The sequence below is a fragment of the Delphinapterus leucas genome, chromosome 1, assembly GCF_059928025.1.
Source record: "Delphinapterus leucas isolate spDelLeu-1000000601 "Yukka" chromosome 1, BTC_Dleu_Yukka2, whole genome shotgun sequence".
Taxonomy (NCBI): Eukaryota; Metazoa; Chordata; class Mammalia; order Artiodactyla; family Monodontidae; genus Delphinapterus; species Delphinapterus leucas.
In genome coordinates, this window is record NC_143129.1 from 76,055,087 (window position 1) to 76,073,621 (window position 18,535).

Here is an 18,535-nt window from a genome sequence, read left to right on the forward strand (position 1 = left end):
TGCCATAATTGGCCTCAAGCTTCTGCAGCAGACACAAACTGGTGAATAAAATGTGTTTGCCCCACAGCCTGGAGGTGACACAAATATATCGTCCGTCTCTGCCATCTCAATCCAAAAATCGATCTTTTCCTCCAACTTAGATCATTTCACCCCGAATCAGGCAAGCTTTCAAGTAAGTAGAGCTGCTCGTGCATTAAACAACACAAAACATGGTACTTTTAAAAACATTTATATTTATATATATAAAAAAATTAAATATATATAATATATAGTGTGCTTGAGACTAAAAATATAGTACATAATATTTAAAAAAAAAGGAAAATGAAAAAAGGCAGAATAGGAAAAAGTGTGAGGGACACACAGATACACATTGCTAAAAATCTACGATGGTTTGTCCTAACAAAAATAATATTTGTTTTTTCCTCTTCTCTTAATTATCATCATGGATCCATTTATTATCAGGGTTTGGGTGGAGAAAATTTTACTGGAGCCAGAAGCGGTGGTTGTAATCCCAAGAACAGTGGGGTAGAAAAGGGGACCACAGGGAGCCCTGGGCCTCATTCTGGTGTAACTGGAGGCAGCAGCTGAATCTTCTGGGTCACTATGGCTAGCAAGATTGCGTTGAGAGTTTGATTGTATTGGCAACTTGGCTGCTCTCTCCCCAGAATTAGGGGTACACTCCCAGGGGGGAGCATCTGATGATCCCCAGAAGTGAACAGAAGAACCCCTGGCTCACCAACACTTGCAAACGCCAGTGGTTGGGGACAGCAAAAAGCCAGGATCAGGGGACAGACAGGAGATTGGTAGGAATGAGTGATAGCTCTATGCAAACAGAGTTATTATTATCATTATTGTTATTATTTTTAAGGGCAGGCTTGTACCAGAACCACCCAGTATGGCCTGTGACTTCTGCGCAGCAATTATTCCTCCAGGGACAGGGCCTGGAGCTCCCTCACAGTGATGCAAGAAAATGGGATTCTGCCCCGCCCCGCCCCATCTCCCAAATTGAGGAAATCTCCCGAGCCACACATCTTTCCATCCTCTTCCAGCAGCACAGAAGTGGAAGGTCAGGACCCAGTTGATAAGTGAGGCCAGTGACTTACAGAAAGAGGCTGGCCTCCAGGAAAGGAGAGGTATCATGGGGGGATAAGGGGGAGGCAGGGAGAAGGGGATGGGTTTTTTAAATGCTAATTTTATAGCCTCTTCACAAAAATAAATGCCTTTCCAATTACATCCCTTGGTCTGTGCACTTCAATGTTCTATTATCACCTCCTTACTGGTCCCACCGGGATCAGAAGCTTCACTAACGCCTTCCAGGTGATTCCCTGGACATGCAGAAGGGCCCGTAGGGGCACAGAGTGGTGACCTGACTCAGGACACACAGCACTAAGTTGGCAGAGAAGCCAGGTTTCCGAGGCTGGGGTGCTTGGGCGTGCAGCAGTGGGGAGAGAACCACCCTCACGGCAGAGTGAGGCAGTGACTGAGCCAGTTCAGTGCAACTGGGCTTTTGGATTTAACGTGGTTTTCTCCAAACCCGAATGGCCCAACACTGCTATGTACATGGGTCAAGTACACTGAGAGACCATCTGATTCCATTTGAAGGAGCCCAGGACTTGTGGCTCCTGACAGAACACCACCCGTTTAACGGGAGGGCACCAGGGCGAAAGAGACTCCAGGGCTCCATCCTGCAAATCAGAAAAGGCTGCCCTCAAAATTATAAGGAGAGCAGCACTTGCTGAGACAAGGAGAAGGTGCGGTGCCTGGAGACGGGGTGGGGATGGGGTGGGAATCAAACTAACCTCTTTCATCCCGTGCGGGACATCTGTGAGAGTATAGCGCTGCTCCCATCCCTGGCTGCTTTCCTTTCTGACTTATGGTGGGTTTTGCTTCATGCATACTTTCAGGCTAGACTTGGAGGGATCTGGGATTTAGGATGCAAGCCGGGCCCTCCACAAGGAGACTGTGGGTCATCCAGAATCACAAGAACCTCTTCAAGATCCAGAACTTAAGTCAAAAACTGCTGGACTCCCTCTTCACTCTACCAGCTGCCCTTCCGAACTGCTCCTGCAGAGAGGCCAGCTGTTCTCACGCCTTGCCCTCTGCCTCAAGACACCTTAGCCTGCAGGCTTCCCCTTGCTCAGTAAGTGAGGCTGGCTGTCCCCAGGCCACGGGAGTGTTCCCGAGGACCGGGTTGGAGGGTGGCTGCTTTCATTTCTCCATGCGGAGAAGGCTGCCTGAAACCTAGGTGCACAGTGAAGGATACTCACCATGCCCTGACCTAGCCAGAGACACCTTTGCAAAACTGTCAGGATTCTGAGTGGGGAGCAGCGCAATGGCCAAAGGATAACCCCACATCAATTTCACTGAGGTTGAGGATATGTTTTTTGTTGCTCTTTGGGATCAAGGGGTTTCTAGTGGAAATTCATTCACAGCACTTCTGACAAGGTGATGAAGCCCGCAGTGAAAGCTTCTTTCAAGATAGGAGAAACTTTCAATTCTCCCATCCCTCCACTGCTCAGTCACCGTTCCCAAATCCTTGCTAGGGATGGCAGGCCCTTCCACCTCACCAAATGAATGCAGCAAGAGCAGGATAATTCGAGGTTTGTGCAACTCTCCCCCCCTCATCTTACAGACCAGAAAATAGGGGGCAATGAACCTAAAGAGGTTACGCCAAGGTCACTCAGTAAATAGCAGCTTCAGAACTGGGTCCCACGTCTCCTGACCCCTTGCTCTTCCCACCAAAACTGAAATGGCAAAGGCAGTCAGGATCACCAAAGTGACCACATCAAGTACTGAGGCACCATGCTGGGGGACTCCAGCCTCAGACAGCAACCCTCCATGCTCAAGGGCACCTGCCACTCCCCAGAAAAGCAATTCTACTGGCTTAACAGGTCGGTCCCAACTCAGATTCTGGTCAGACCAGAGTGCAAGTTGCAGAGGGCAGAGATGGCCCTGGTCGCTGACATCTCCCTGTGCCTTGCATGGTGCTTGCTTGATACCCAGGTACTGTAACGTGTTAAGGAACAGAGAACAGGGAAGTGGCTCTGTATCTGGCTTCCAAAACCCATGGTTCCTGCAGTGTCAGCTGAGTTACCGAGTGACCTCAGGTCCTCCTCCTCTCCATCAACAGAATGGACCCAGCACTAAAACCAAGAAGGAGTAAACAAACGAATGTGGCCAAACCCCTAACAAAAGTAAATGTCTTTTGGAATATTCCTGTTTAGAAAGCCACCATCTTTAGATTTTAACTGTTTAGATTACCCATGGCTTCTGTGAAAATCATCAAAACATGCATGAATTTGCACAGGAACCTGCATCCTTAACAGACCTTGTCACTGAGCTCACAGAAAAGGAATCCGCAGGAAGGAGTCAGCTTCCAGGGGTGAGGGTGGAATAGCGCTGGGAGCCTGTGTGATGCCTCTGGAAGGGCCGGTCCTGGGGACTTGCCCCCGGTGAAGTGGAGGAGGATGCAGAGGCAGTTTGAGAGGCTGGAACTGGAACTACCTTCTTCCTGGGTATGAGCGGGTCCTTACCAGCCAAGGGATGGCGAGGAATGTCACCCCACAGAGCCATCGGCAAAGGTGGCGATGGCCCGTGACTGATGGGCATGTAACTCATTAAAGCGAACATGACTAATGAACGGCGACCATGAGAAAGGGCAAAGCGCATTCTGGGGATTGCAACAGAGGACCCGCTCGCTCAGGGCCCAGCAAGGGGAAGAGCAGACCCTGCTTCTTGGGAAGGGGAGGCCGGGGCAGGGGAGTGAGTTCTCTTTGGAGCGCCGGTTCTCTTTGGTCAGGAGGTGGCGGCTGAGAATGTGGAATGCATGTGCAGGCGTGCGTGCATGTGTGTAGATGGAGGTGAGGGTGGGCGTGGGGGGCCACCTGGGCCGTGGCTGCCTGCAGTGCCCTTCCGCGTGACCTTACCAGGTCCGCCCTTCCTCTTACCAGGCCCCCTCACCCGTCTGTCCCCTAAACTCTGCAACACTTGGCAGTGAGTTTGCGCTCACAATACCGGCTCCCTGCGCAGCCACCCACCCAGGGCCGGTCAACCGAAGCTGGACACTCAAGGCACTGAAACTGGAAGAAGGAATCTGATTGGTCCAAGAAAAAAACAGACGCTTAACAAACCAAAACCCGTCTAAAGAGAACATCTCCCATGGCCCCGGGAAGGTGGCCTCTCTAACCAGCTGGTTGGCCCTAGGGTAGGACAGCAGAGCATGACAGCCAGGGCCCCTCCCTGTCCTATCAGGGCCCATCGGATGACAGGTCTCACCGCCTGAATGTTTAAAAATGGATTCAAAGTGCTTTGAGATTGAAAGAGTAATGGAAGGTGTTGGGAATCTGGTGAAGAACAGATGCCCCCTTTCCTTTCCACTGGGACTTGTATTTGGGCGGGGGACTCCCTACAGCTTTTTTGCTTTTTTTCTCCAAATGAGGTGTTTATTGTTTTTTGTTGTCTTTGAAAAATAGCCTACAGCACTCCCACCCTCACCCTACCACTCCCCAGGCATGCTAGAGAGTTAAAGCCAGGAAGTGGGGCAGACTGGGGAGGGGAGGGGGCTTGGGGGGGCTCACTTTAGCGTGGGTTCTGGAAACTGCTATATAGCACCCTGCTGTCTGGCTAGTGACTCAGGACATGGTTCCTGACCTTTCCTTCTCCATCACGACCCCCTGGCTTATCTGGCCGGCCCAGCACAGAAGAGAAGCAAAAGGGGGCAGCACTACGGGACATACCTGGATCCCTCTGCAGGCAGACAGACAGGTGTCCCCATGGGCAGCCAGGATGACTGGCACTTTACTGCCAGCTGAAGGAGGGCTGGATCTGAACTCGGTGCCAGGACTAAAATAAATCCAAGGTCCTTTCTGCAGTCCCAAGGTGGGAGAGATGCATCCAAGGTATGAACGCAGACGACTGGCCAGGCTATTCCACTTCCACCTATCTGTACCACAGCCACCCACCCCTACACTTCATGCCCCCTGGGCCAAAGCCTGTTCATCTCCACATGACCTCCTGTCTACTCACGGGAGATCAGAGGGGTGGGATAGAAAGGGAATGCTAAAAAGTGCCCCCTCTGCTCTCCGCGACCTTCACTTTCCCTGTCCCCAGGCTGGGGCCAGGCGAGAGTGCAGGTCAGCAGAGACACATCCTCCCGAAGAAGAGGGAAGGGCAGGCCCAGGAGGCTGGGGCATGCGCAGAGCACCATCCTTGGGACGGGGTGTTTCCGGGAGACCTGCTCCCCGCCTGCCACGGTGGGAGGAGGAAGGCTGGTCCAGGACGGGAGCAACAACGAGCAATGCCCCTGAATATCAGGGAACAGCTGTGAGAGCCTTCTCCTCTGCCCCGCAGAGATGCCCCGGCCAGGCTCTAGCCCTACACGTGCGTCTGCATGCGCTGCTGGAATCTCTGGCCGTAGTCCGAGTGCTGGGAGGTGTAGGAGAATCGCGTGGCAGTGGCGTACTTGCCAATGGGGTCATATGCCTCATACGGGGTCCGCTCCAGGCCGGACGGAGGGCCCTGGGGGTAGCCCAGTCGGTAGGTGGGGTACCCTGCTGCCCCGGGGAAGGGATGGGAATTGAACTTCTCATAGTTCTCGTAGGACAGCTGGCTGGTGGTGTCGGTGCCAGCTGGGGCAGCAGGACCTGGGGGTGTGGGCTCAGGGCCGTAGTCAGAGGCTGGGGCCCGGCTGTAGGTGTTGAGCTGGGCATAGCCGCTGGAGTGGGAGAGGCGGGAAGAGGGGCGGCCGTCGAAGCGGGCAGGGCCGGGGGCACGGTAGTCAGCATAGAGCACTGCCCTGGAAGACGGGCGGTCTTCGTGGGCACGCACATTGTAGTAGCCATTGGTGGGATCCTGGGGGGCAACGAGAGAAGAGGATGGAGAAGGGGAGTCTCTCTTGGGGGAAGGGTGTCGTCTCATCATGGCCCTCTGGGACTCCTTCTCTGGCTCTGCCCTGGGTTCTCAGCCAATAGCTCCCCACCTCCTGTTTCCTCAATAACCTCCTGACCGCTCTTCCCCAAACCTGCCCTCACCTCCACCCTGCAGGCCCTCAGAGCCCCCATTCCCAGCAGTCCCCGTGCGCTGGCCCCTCCCCGCTTTCCCACCTTCATCTCATACTCCTCCCGGGTGTCGATGGTGTCACAGCGCAGGTCCTGCTTCAGGTCCACGTCATCCTTGAAGGACTGCAGAGCAGCAAGAGTGGGGCATCAGGAGACGGACACCCTGCTCTTGTCCTCCCTTGCCTACCCTATCCCCACACCCAGAGGTCACCTATTAAGGAGAAGGGTCTGGGGTCATGGGCAGCCTTGAACTCTGTGTCCTCTCCCAGCAGGGGCTCTGGGATGTGTTGGGAAGAGGCCAGAGACCTGGGTTCCAGCACCAATTTTGTCGCTAACATGCAATGCTTGGGTATGTCCCTGCCCCTTTCTGGGGCTCTTTCCTCATCTGAGCAATGAGGCAGTTGGGCCAGAAAACTTCTAGGGGTTTCCAATTCTGACACTCTGTAGGCAGAGGCTGGGGTGAAGGAAGCCTGTGCAGGCCCCACCTGCCTGTCCTGTAATGGAGGGAAATTAGCCTGGGGAGCATGGGCACGTGAATGTGGTTATGAATGTGTATGTGCACATATATGTATGTGTGTGAGCGTGTGAGCATATGGGGGAGGTAGCAGGGCCAAGGTAGGATGACTGAGGGAGGAGAGAGTGACAGTATTGGTGAGCTGGGCAGGAGCCGGTCCCAAGAGTGTGGGGAGAGCTGGGCCAGGGAGGAAGGACCCTTACCGAGTAGATGGCCTTCATGACACGGGTTGCCGTGGAGACGCTGGCAGCATCGTCCTCCCGGTCCGAATGCATCGTGAGTGGCTCCCGGTTCACCGTCTCCACCTTGATGTCCAGCTTTCTCAGGGTCACGTCTTTGCGACCTGGGACAGGAGGAGCAGCCTGGACGCTTTCTGCCAGCCTCTGCAGAGGCTGCTTCCGGACCCACCTGGCCTGGGGAGCGCCGCTGTCAACCCCCTCACCTCTCCCAGGCCCTGCCTGTTGGGGACCCCCAGGAGGGCCGCGACCTGAGCAGGGCCCATACTCACTGCCTTTGCGGCGCCGGTACAGGAAGAACACCAAGGCGATGAAGAAGAAGGTGAGCAGGGTGCCTGCGCCGATGGTGGCCCCGGCGATGATGCCCACAGGTAACACCTCTTCAGATGAGGGAAGGAAAAGGGGGAGGGTGAGGATGGGGGCACACGGAGGAGCTGAGCTCCGTGCGCCCCTGGATCGTGCACAGGTTTTATGTTTCAGCGGAGCTGTGTTCAATTAAAGTCAAGGTGGGATTTGAGAGGAAGTCTGCACTGTTTGGGTTTAGACCCGTGCTTCAGCTTCATCAGAATTGGGATCAGCTTGACCCTGGCCTTGGTGGTCCGTCTGTCCCTCTCTTGCAGCCCACCTGTCTGTGAGGCTGGTCTCTCCTTCCTGGGTTGGGCTCTTGTCTGAGATCAGCTGTCCCCACATTCTCCCATCTGCCATGTGTTCTGACCCCTTTCACTGCCTTCCCCACACACACCATTGTGACCGCTCCACCTGTACCTACCCTCCCAGGGCTCAAACGGTTCTGGTTGGTTCCCCCTGTTCCCCAGAGATGAGAAGGACCCAGGAATCCTGCCTCCAGCTTCTTCTCCCTTCCTGGCTGTCCTGGATGGATCAGATCCATGTAAGTCTCTTCTCCTCCAGAAAGCCTTCCCTGCAGAGTCCCGCCTCACTCTATTACTCTGTTCTTCTCCACCAACCCCTTGCTCTTGCTGGCGTCTTCAGCTAAGAAAGACTCGAGGGCACCCTCAGTTATTTTCCCCCATCTCCCATGTCAAATGGTTAGTCCTCATTAAAAAAAAAAGAGGAGCGGGGGGGGGGCGCTCTTTCCTCATCAGAGTTGGGAGCTTCCAAAAACGTCAAAGGCGTGATGCCTCTTTCATCACACTAGAAGTGCCTTAAGGGAGGGAATATGTGTCTCCTACCAGACTAAGGATTGGTGAAGGGGTAAGGGAACCGAAGCTTCCTGGGCACCTATTCTATGCCAGGTACTTCATGAATATCTTCTCATTTAATCCTCACACCAACCCAGTGAGGTAGGGAGTGTGGCTCCCTTTCACAGATCATTTCATTTTTCTCCATCTGAAGTCATTTGCTACCACTCTGTAAGTTCTCCACTGCACTGAAAGTTCCCGGAGGGCAAGGACTGTGTTCGTTCACATCTGTCCCTGCAGCTCCTAGAGGGGATGGCTGGCATATAGCAGATGCTCCATAAACGTTTAAAAATGCGAGTGGGTTTTCCAGCTGAGCACCAAGGCCAGGCTCTGGCGGGCAGACCCAGGAGGGAGCTGTCTCTCTGAGACGTGTCCCCAGAGAGAGGAGGGAGCAGAGTCCCCAGGCTGCCCTGCGCCCTGGCCACACAGCCAGTACTGCTGTCACCTCGCTCTTCCAGCTGGATGATGGCTGTGCCTGGGCCGAAGCTGTTCCAGGCTGTGCAGTTGTAGTGGGTCTGAAAGTCGGCCTCCATGACGTTGTTGATGGTGAGCGTGGACAGGACCCCGCTGCCTGAGTTGGTCCTCTCCACCGTGTAGCGTTCCAGGGTCCCCACCTCCAGGAAGTTCTCCTTCCATGCCCATGCCTGGGGTGGGGAGGGCAGCACGGCATGAGGAAGAGGGAGGCAGGTGGCAGAAACACCTGACCCACCCTCCAGGTATCCTTACATCCTCACCCCATGTGCTCTTAAGCCCAGCCCCACGCTTGCCCTGAAACAAGCCCAAGTCGCACCTGCTGCCTCAAACCCTAGCATCAAACCTCCAGTCTAGGAGAAGCAGCGGCTCCCAAGCATGCCTGCGACATGTGCTGGGACCATTCAAATATGCTCAGAGACACTATCTAACATGCAGATTCCCGGGGCTTATCTCCTTCATTTGACTCTCCAGGGGAGAGGCCCAGGAATCTCTATTTTGTTGTTGCTGTCTTTGTTGGGGCAAGGGAGAGCAATTTTATTCCGAAAGCCAGCAGGCCAAGAAGATGGTCGACTACTGTCCCAGAGACCCACCTTCTCCAAGTTAGAATTCAGGCTTCTTTCATTGGGAATCTCTATTTTTGTAACAACCCCAGCGGATCAAATGAAGCAACATGTGGGACCCCTGATGTGGTAAAACAAATCCTGGGTGGAGAGCCAAGAACCCTGGGCTCTAGGCCTGACTCTCCCCTCAAGCCCTGTGTAGCCTCCCCTTCCCTCTCTGGGTCTCAGTTTCCTATAAAAGGAGAGGACCAGGCTAGAGGCAGACAATGCTCCAGCTCTCCTCCAGCTCCGACAGTCTGAGCTTCTAACTAAACATAACTTAACCTTCAACCTCACCTTTAACCACTCCACAGCTGGCCCTACATAGCCCACTGGCTCTGGAGACTCATCCACAGACCCTTATAATGAGTGGGAATTGGCACCGGAGAGCTGTCTCTCCCAGGCTCTTCCATCCTCGACCCCCTAGCCGGGGCATTCCCCCCTTTGTGTCCCCCTCCCTCAGAGTGGAACCCGAGGGAGGGAAAGCCACTGAGAACTGGCTCGTTTCCAGGCATCAGTCCTCCTAGCTCTGCAAGGAAAGCCCCCCGGGAGCCAAGCTGCCCGCTGCCCAGGTGGCCATGGTAATGAAGTGTCTCTGGGCAGCCGTGGAGTTAGCCAAATGGTCATTAAATGTGATGAGGGGTTTGACGGTTAATGGTCACGGGAGGAATTAATGGTTCATGGTGTGGGGGAGAGGGAGGGGGGTGGAGAGCAGCATGGGGGCTGGTAGGAGGAGAAAGGCAGGAGAAGGGAGAGGAGGGGATGACAGGGTGGGACAGAACTGAGGGGGCAGGGCGGAGGGGCAGAAGGCAGAGGAGAGGGCAAGGAAGAGATCGGGAGGCTGAGGAAAGGGGAGGAGATGAGGGAGAGGAAAGAGCAGGCTTTCTGAAAGCCCAGGGGAACCAGCAGCATATCCAGGGAGGTTCCACCAGGCCTTTCACACGTGTTGTCACATCGCTTCTCACGGCAACCCTGTTTGGTAGGGATCACTGCCCCTATTTTACGGATGAGGAAACTGAGGTTCCAAATAACAAGTAACTGGCTCAGGGTCACACAACAAGTAAGAGAGGAGATGGCATTTGAACAGGAAGAGGGACGGAGGGACAGAGTCAGAGGATGAGAAGCACAGGGCGCAGGAAAGGCCTGGGGAAAGTGGGAGGAGGCTGAGACAAGCAGCGAAGCAAGCAGCTGCCGGCCCGAGGCCAGGCCCAGCACTCACAATGCGGTCTGGGGGTGGCGTGCTCCCGATGAAACACTCCACCTTGCCACCATCACCCCTGACGGCGTACTGCACGGCCTCGCTGGAGATAATGGGGGGCCCTGCAAGTAAGAAGACGTGGTCAGGGCCAGCTGGGACCTCCAGTGCCTGCCTCCCCCTCACAGGCCCCCGCCCCCCTCAGGCTACTCACCATTCACATAAAGTGGCACCTCCCGCTCGGCCACTCCGATCCGAGGCACGATGGCCCGGCAGGTGTAGGTGCCGGCATCGGCCTGGGTCACCGACTTCAGCAGCAGCTGGTTGCTGTTACTCAGGACCTGGGCAGAGAGAGCAGCCTCGGGTGGGGAGCCAGGAGGCCTGGGCCCCTAGATCCGTGCGGGCCCCCGCATTGGAGGCATTGGAAAGAAAGCAGGAAGGGCCACAAGTGAATTCCCAGAAGGGAAACAGGGTCCCGAGTCTATCTGGTCCATCCCCTGACTCTAAACAGGTTGGCATTTAGACACATCATCTCTCTATAAGAGCGGGCAGAAGTGGGTGGAGGCTCAGGAGGGCAGGCGAGGCTGCCATCGATCTGTACAGAGGATGCAGCCGCTTCTGGTCATCTGTTCTAATGCTTCTCTAGTGCCAAATGAGGTAGGAAGTTTCACTCTGAAATCCCTCTTTTTGCAGCTGTGGCCCAAATTGTCCAAGGCAGGTCGCTGTAGAGCGGCACAATTCAGCCTCCTTTCCTCTAGTGAGTCATCCCAGCTTCTCCACCCTCCTATGCAGCATTCTTTTACCAGGTCTCTTGCCACCGCAGCAGTTCCACTCAGGGCCCCTGCCCCCCTCCCACCCCACAGGTCATCACGTCCCTCCCACTGCCACTGCGGCGGCCAGCTGTCTGCCGAGGAGGGTGGGGTTGACTGCAAGCACCGTCCTTCTCTTCCAAATCCTGAGAACTTGGAAATAGCCCAGGTTCAACTTGAAAAATAATGCTGCACCTCCTTTGCCCCCTCTCTCCCCAGCCTGTGGCCAGGCTCCTTCCTTCCAGCATCCCGGAGAGGCAGCAAGCTTCTTACCATGTTTGAGTCCTTTTTGGTCCAGGTGAGGGTGAGGGGGGGATTCCCAACCCAGACACAGGTGAGGGTCACATCAGAGCCAATGTCTGTGGTCGTGGGTTTGGGGTCCACTACAATCCGGGGAGCAACTGAGGTAGAAAGGAACAGCCCGTTAGGGTCTGAGTCTCCCTGGGGGTCAGCTCCAATCTCTGTCCTCTTCCTTCTCCTGTCCGGCCTCCTCTCCACGCCCCCTCAGCCTCATGGAGCCCCCCCAACCCCACCCCAGGCCCTTTAAAGCCCTGGCCCTCTGTCCCCACCCCCGCCCCTGCAGCTACTCACAGTGGACATTGACTAAAGTGCTGACATTGGTGCTTCCCACTTTGTTGTAAACCTCACAGGACACAGGCTCCGTGAAGAAGGAATAATCAACATTCGTCTCATAGCGACTCTCGTGGGCGTCTTCGATCAGAAAGCCCCCCTTGGCCCACCTGGGGGAACAGGCAACACAGAGCGAGGTCAGGCCTTGGAGCCCCCTCACTCACGTCCAGTGGCCTGTCCTCCTCAGCCCCCCACTCCTGGCCTCAAGGGCCGCCCAGTATCCTTCCCCAGAGTGTGCCCAGCCCCTGCCCCTCCCACCTGTAGCCCAGGATCTCAGGGTTGGCTGTGGCCTGGCACGTAAAGACGACGCGCTCGCCCTCCTGCACCGTCTGTGGCTCAATGGACAGGGTCACCGTAGGAGGGTCTGCAAAGCAGAGGACTGGAAGTCAGGGTCTTTTCTGTCCCTCAAATTTCTTTTGCTCTCTCTAGCACACACACTCAGACCTCACCCGCGTGGCGACCCGGGAATTTGACTTTGCAGTGTACCGGCTCCAATAAACAAGGCTTCTTCACCTTTATCCCAGGAGCCTCTAGGGGCCGGCTAGGGTGACGACCAAGGATGATACCAGAGGGACAAATTAGTCAGAAGGTGTATTGACGGATGTGACCACTAGGCGTCAGTGTGGGCTCGTTAGGCTCACCGACCGGGATGGGGGTGGGACATCTCTCCAATCTCTGCCACTCTCCCACCCTTCCCTGGGGAGTGGGAGTTTATTGAGCACTTACCAAGTAGCATACTCCATGCTAGATGCCCTTACACTATACCTCACTTAATGCTCACAACCCTGAGAAGCAGGTACAGGTCCACAACCCCTTTTCTGAACCCCCTGGAACTAGATGTGTTTCAGAATTTGGGATATTTCAAGGGTTAGAAAGGTAACGGTGGGCACAGACCGTTTACTGTGTAAGACCCCCAGCACAGTCTGGGCAATATCCCACAGACACACGCATTAATACATCTGCAGTGAAATGTACAGCTATTCCAATTAAGTGGGTTAAATAAAAGACTACGAAGAGCCTCGGTTAAGGTTTTGCCACCCAAGCGCTTTTGGTTTAGAATTTCCGATAAGGGATTGTAGGCCTGCATTTTATTTTCTGCACGTATACCGAATTAGAAACTGAGGCTCAGAGAGATTATGTCATTGCCCAAAGTCACACGGTTTAAACCCGGGAACTGCCTGGCTCACAGCTGACGCCTCTTCTACCAGCCCTAAGGGTTCAAACCAGGGAATCCAAGACGACGAAGAAATGGAGCATCTGTCCCAGGGCACCTGGGGGATTCTTCTGTGCTTCTCAAAGGGTGCTGCCCCCCACCCCGCCCTTCCCGGGCTCCTTCCCAGGACGCCACTCAAGGTGCACATTCCCCCCACCCCACGATCCCTGCCTCCACCCCAGGACCCTGCTCACGGTGCACGTCGAGCTCGATGGACGTCTCCTTGCCGCTCGGGATGGCCTCGTTCACGCTGCGGCAGGTGAAGACACGCCCAATATCCAGGTCTGTGGGGTTGATGAGCAGCTGGCTGATGGTGGTCTCCCTCTTCCCATCCTTCAGCAGTTCCTGGGGTGGCGGAAACAAGGGTGGGAGACACGGTTAAGCTAAAAGCCCCCTCCTCTGCTCTCAGGGTGACCCGCTCAGAGCTGGCTTGCTGGAGGGGTATTTAACCTGAAGCTCAACCCTCCCCCAGCCCCTACCTCCTCCCCAGGTTTGGTTTAGTTTTTAATTAATAGACTTTATGATTTTTTAAAGAGAAGTTTTACGTTTACAGAAAAGTTGAAGAGAAAATACAGAGAGTTCCTGTATACCCTCCTCTCTGGCCCCCCAGTTTCCCCTATTATTAATTAACATGATGCACTAGTGTGATACGTGTGTCACAACTGATGAACCAACATTGGTACCAATACTAACGAAAGCCCATAGTTTAGAGTTCACTCTGTGTGTTGTACAGTTTTCCCCACGGTTTTGAGTCCCATTCCTGGAATCCCCTGAGTCCAGCCCAAGTCCTTCCTCTTCTGGAAAGTCTTCCTTTGCTATCCCAGCCCTCAGGACTCTCTCCCCAGCCTGAACTTGTGTCCCTTGCAGGCAGTCTGTCCTCCACACCGCTCTGGTCACATCCGGCCTTGCCTGTTAGGCACCGTGCATGTGTGTTTCAGTGCTGGGTCTCTCCTGCTAGACCGTAAACTCCTTGAGGGCAGGGAAGGGACTCACAGGCTCAAAATCTCATACCAGCTCAGTGATATCAAACCTGAGGTCCCTGGACATGATCATAGGAACACTTGGGCTGTTTTCCATATTGTACACTGCCTAAGGGAAACCATACAGTTAAGCAAAGTAGGGGCCCACGGTTTGACAGCAATATATAGGCATCCTTGCTCGGCCCGATGTGGTACCGGAACAGCACCAGCCCAGTGCAGTAACAGCAGCCCCCTCCTGCTGCTTCAAAGCTCCATCGTGTCTTTAACGAGTATAAAAAAGGGGGGTGGATGACAAATGGCCGTTAACCAATCAGTTTGTTTGGTTGCCAAAATATTCAAAACATGAAGCCCTAGAGGAAAAAAATAACGGAGTTCTTGGTAGTGAAAAAGTTAAGCACCACTGAAGCCAAATTGCCACTTGTCAAAGGGTGAATCGAAGGCCAGAGACAAGTGACTTGTCCAAGGTCATACAGAGCGTCAAGGGCAGAGCTAATCCGGGTACTCACTCCCTGGGGCCACACATTCCGAGGCACACAGGTGAGCATTCTCTCTCCCCTCAATGAGAATTGTCTCCTGAAGCATCTAGCAAAGGGCTGGGTACATATGTGCTTGTCCCCAGCTGACAGGAGGAGCTCCAAACCTGAGATCTTGATTCTAATTCCAGCTCCACCGTCAACTTTGCCATGTGATCCCGGGCAAGTAACTTGATGTCTTTCTCTGCCACAGGTTCCTCATCTATAACATGTACACGTAATCCCTGCCTCCCCAAGCTCTTAGATGCGCCGACTGGGAACACATACCAACTAGAGGCTGGGGGAAGAAAGTCGAGGGGCTCAGTAGCGAGAGGTCACATTCTGATGCAGACACAAACCCCAGCTCTGCAGCATGTCAGCTTTGTGACCCTGGCAAGTCACTCAACCTCTCTGACCATCAGTTCACTCTTTGTGAGTTGGAAATATCACCTAATTTATGAAACTCCTGTGAGGTTTAAGAGAGACTGTCCATAAAGATCTTAGCATGCACAGTGCCTGGTACACAGTAGGGGCTTAATCAATGTAGTTATTTTCAGCATTATTCTTAGTCTCTGCTAACTGTCGACTGGCCCTGTGAACCTGGGAATTCACTTCTGTTCTCCGGACCTCAACTTTCCCAACTATTTAATGGGAGGATTGGACCAGATGGTCTCTGAGGCCCCTGCTCACATCTGTCTCCCCGAGTCTGTGGTCAGATCCATGTGGGAAAGGAAAGGTGAACTGGGATGTGGCCCAGGAGGATCTGGGGGTACAGGCAGGGTCTCACCGTGCTGGCTACGGCGCCCTCCTGCTGCGTCCCATCCCGGAACCAGATGATGGTGGCAGCAGGCTTGGCGTTGAAGGCTCGGCACGTGAGGTTGTGGGGGGCGCCTGCCTGCAGCAGAATCACAGGACCACCATCGATCCTGGTGTCCTCCGGGGGGACTGTGGAGAAGAGCAGAGCAGAGTCAGTCCAGGATGCAGCCAACACTGCCCGTATGACCAAAACCCCTGCCCCTGGAGGCATCTCTCCCTCTGCATGTCCACCCCTTGGCAGGGCAGGACCATCCTTACCCCCTAACTTATAATCACTGTATCTGTTGCTCCTGTGGCCTGGGGGGCCTGGCACAGAAAGGTGGCTACCTCCACGGAGTTTCTTATGTCCATTCCCTCCTGTGTGCGCCTCTGCCCTGGGGCAGCCAGATGAGGGGGTCTATCACGGCAACCTCCGAAATGGACTCCCCGCCTCCAGTCCCTGGTGGCCTTAAGCCATCCGTCATGCTGGCAGGTTATTTTCTCTAGAGAGCAGGTAAGACTGTGCCACTTCCCTGCTCAAACACATTCCATGTCTACCAGCTGTCATGGGCATGAGTTGCAAGCATCTCTGCCTGCCGTCCAGGGTTCCTCAGGCCAAGTCCTGCACTTTCGCATCTCCTCGGCTCGTTTTTGGTGTTCTTTCCCTCAGGGCTTCTCTTGAACTGCTGTCCATCCTGTTCACATCCCAGCTGCTGCACGGGGCCCTCCATGCCACATCCCCCACAATCACCGCCTTGGTGGTTCCCAGCCAGTCACTTGGAGCGCCAAGCACTATCTACCTTGTGTCTGTGTTACTTAACATGATTATCCACGCCCCCTCCCCAACCCAAACTGTCATCCCTGAAAAAGCAGGAGCTCCATCTCACTAATGTTCATACAGTCTCCAGTGCCTAGAACATGACCAAAGCAGGCTCTGGCTAAATGCTTAAGGAGCTGAATCCATCAGATGTCTGATACTAGGAAATAGGGGGGTCTCTGCCTGTCCAATTCCCATAGGCTTCTAAATGCTCAGGTGAACCAGACTGCAAGTTCCCTGGGAGCAGGGGCTGCTTCTTATTTTCTCTTAAAGCCCCAAGATCTAGTGCGGAGGCTGGTTGATAGCACATCCTGGGGGATATTAGCTGAATCAGTGGCTAAGTGATTGATGAAATAAAGGCAGAAGGGTTTGGATTATAATTTTGATTCTTGGTCCACCTCATGTTCATTGGCCAGCAATGTGAAAGGGTTTTGTTTGCTTTTTGCTGGGAAAAACCAGAAAGACTCAGAGGGGCCTTTCCGAGGGAACCCTTGAGAGGAGACCCTGGGGGCCCCATGAGTCCAGTTGTGGGCAGGGCGGTCCTGCAGTTTATGAAATGACAGTCTCCATGCTGGGGTTTCTAAGAGAAAGGAACCACTTGTAGCCCATCCCAGTACTCTGCTCAACTCATGCATGTAGAGTGGGAGGGTGTGAAAAGCATGGGTTGTAGAATCAGGCTGCCCCAGTTTCAAATCCTGGCATGTGTCATGTGATCTTGGGTGAAGCCCTCAAGTCACAGTTTCTTCAACAGAGACATACGGTGCTCATTCCCGGGGCCCTCATGAAGGCCAGATGAGGGCTGTACATGCCCTATCGTGTGTAGGGCACGCGCGCGTGACGTGTGCAGTGTGTTCACTTTACTGCTCGGACAAGAGGCAGCAGTGCCTCCAACTCCTGACTGGTGAATGACTGCTGAATCCCGGGCTTTTCCTCTTTGCTCACCAGGTGTACCTGGCTCCAATGCCAGATGGGCGCAGGTTTGCAAACAGGGTGGAAAGGAGAGAAATGGATAAAGAGCCGCCATTCGGGGTCTCCTGGTCTGCGTGGGCCCCTCCAAGGTCACACCTTGGTGCCACACCCCAGGAGGACAGTTCTGGATGGGCAGAGGAGGGGAAGGCTTCTCCTTCCATCGGCTCTCCCTTCCCTTGTAAGGTTGACCCTCGCCCTTTGTTCAGGGAAGGCCGCCCACCTGTCACCTCTGCCACTAGCCCACCTTTCTCTTCGTATCTGGGGCAAAAAGGAAATTAAGGCTGTTGAGGGGTCTGCTTATCCATCACTACCATGCTCAGTTAGGCGTGTGTCCCTGTGTATGTTTATGAACACATTTTTAGGACTTGTGACTTAAATCAATATGTACATGTGTCTGAGGCCTCAGCTTCCTTGTTTGTAAAATTCAAAAAGCACATTGACATCTGTCCCCCAGAGTCGTTACTGTGAAGGTGAAAGGAGACCAAGGATATGAAGCCGACTGTAAACTGTAACGTGATCGACGGCATCTCCACCATTCACTGAACGCCCACCCCATGTCAGCTCAAGCACCTCACGTATACGATTTCATTTCACCCTCACCACAAAGTGTTTTTCATTAATCCTTTCATGGTAAATACCATTAACCCCCATTTACAGACAAGGCACTGAGGCTCAGGGACAGGAGAGTGAGCTGAATATCAGGGCTGGGTGTGGACCAGGCCCGCCGAAGCCATGACCATCACCACTGCACTCGAGCGGTTCTTGCTGTGAGTAATGAGGGAGCCATGGGTCTGTAGATAAATATTATGCCTGCGTCCGCATCTGCGAGGGAGTAGGAGGCAGCTTCTCCGAGCCCTGAGGCAGGAAGAATGAAAGGCCATTCTGTGACCTGGGCTGGTCTGGGGTGGGCCACTGAAGGGCATGGCTACAGGGGAGGCGAGGTGACGAGGCTGGCCGTGTACAGGGAGGCTGATTCCCAGCAGCGAACACAGCCCACTCTCGGCCCTGCCCCGTCTCTGAGCCCCAGGCTGCCATGAAGGAAGGCTGTGTGTAAGCAGGTAAGCAGGGAGGATGCACAGACGTCTTGCCTTCTCAGTGCTTCCACGTGGCTGCAGGAGGCAGGGAGTGTGAGAATTCTAGAGAGACAAGGAGGGGGAGGGAGGGGAAAGGAGTAGCCGGGTTCATCTTTCATCTATTTTACTCTTGGGGCTTCCTCCTGTTCCCCTCATCCACCTAAATCACTCAGACAGGCTATGAAGGCCCACACCCTCAACACTGACCGTGCCCTGCGGACAAGTCAGTCAGCTCCTCCCTCGCTGACTTGCAAGCTTTTGTAAACAAGGTACTCCTCCACCTAGGGTTCCCATCGATATTCTCCTCTGCCAGGAAGCCTTCCCTGATTGAACCAAGACACTGGATGCCATTATGAAGTTCCTGGGATATCTATCGGCTTGGTTGGCCTCTACTCATCTCTCTCTATTTCTCTGTCTCTGTGCTGGGGTAGGAGAGGGAAGGGAGAGTATCAGGGGGCCCTCAT

General features: G+C 54.3%; 1 protein-coding gene across 2 annotated transcripts in view; it reads right to left on the minus strand.

Annotated features, from left to right (window-relative positions):
• Positions 1 to 213: 213 nt before the first annotated feature.
• KIRREL1 (kirre like nephrin family adhesion molecule 1) overlaps positions 214 to 18,535 on the minus strand; it is a 102,621-nt gene continuing 84,299 nt past the window's right edge. The window contains exons 4-15 of one of the 2 annotated variants that reach the window (XM_022559430.2): positions 15,205 to 15,362; positions 13,120 to 13,270; positions 11,971 to 12,076; positions 11,674 to 11,822; positions 11,356 to 11,483; positions 10,488 to 10,662; positions 10,298 to 10,398; positions 8,451 to 8,649; positions 7,079 to 7,186; positions 6,774 to 6,913; positions 6,102 to 6,179; positions 214 to 5,850 (exon numbers count right to left, since the gene is read on the minus strand). In XM_022559430.2, the coding sequence (XP_022415138.2) occupies positions 5,374 to 5,850; positions 6,102 to 6,179; positions 6,774 to 6,913; positions 7,079 to 7,186; positions 8,451 to 8,649; positions 10,298 to 10,398; positions 10,488 to 10,662; positions 11,356 to 11,483; positions 11,674 to 11,822; positions 11,971 to 12,076; positions 13,120 to 13,270; positions 15,205 to 15,362 (1,970 nt within the window). In that variant the 3' untranslated portion in view covers positions 214 to 5,373. The remainder of the gene's footprint in view (positions 5,851 to 6,101; positions 6,180 to 6,773; positions 6,914 to 7,078; positions 7,187 to 8,450; positions 8,650 to 10,297; positions 10,399 to 10,487; positions 10,663 to 11,355; positions 11,484 to 11,673; positions 11,823 to 11,970; positions 12,077 to 13,119; positions 13,271 to 15,204; positions 15,363 to 18,535) is intronic. The other variant, XM_022559431.2, reaches the window with a different exon arrangement.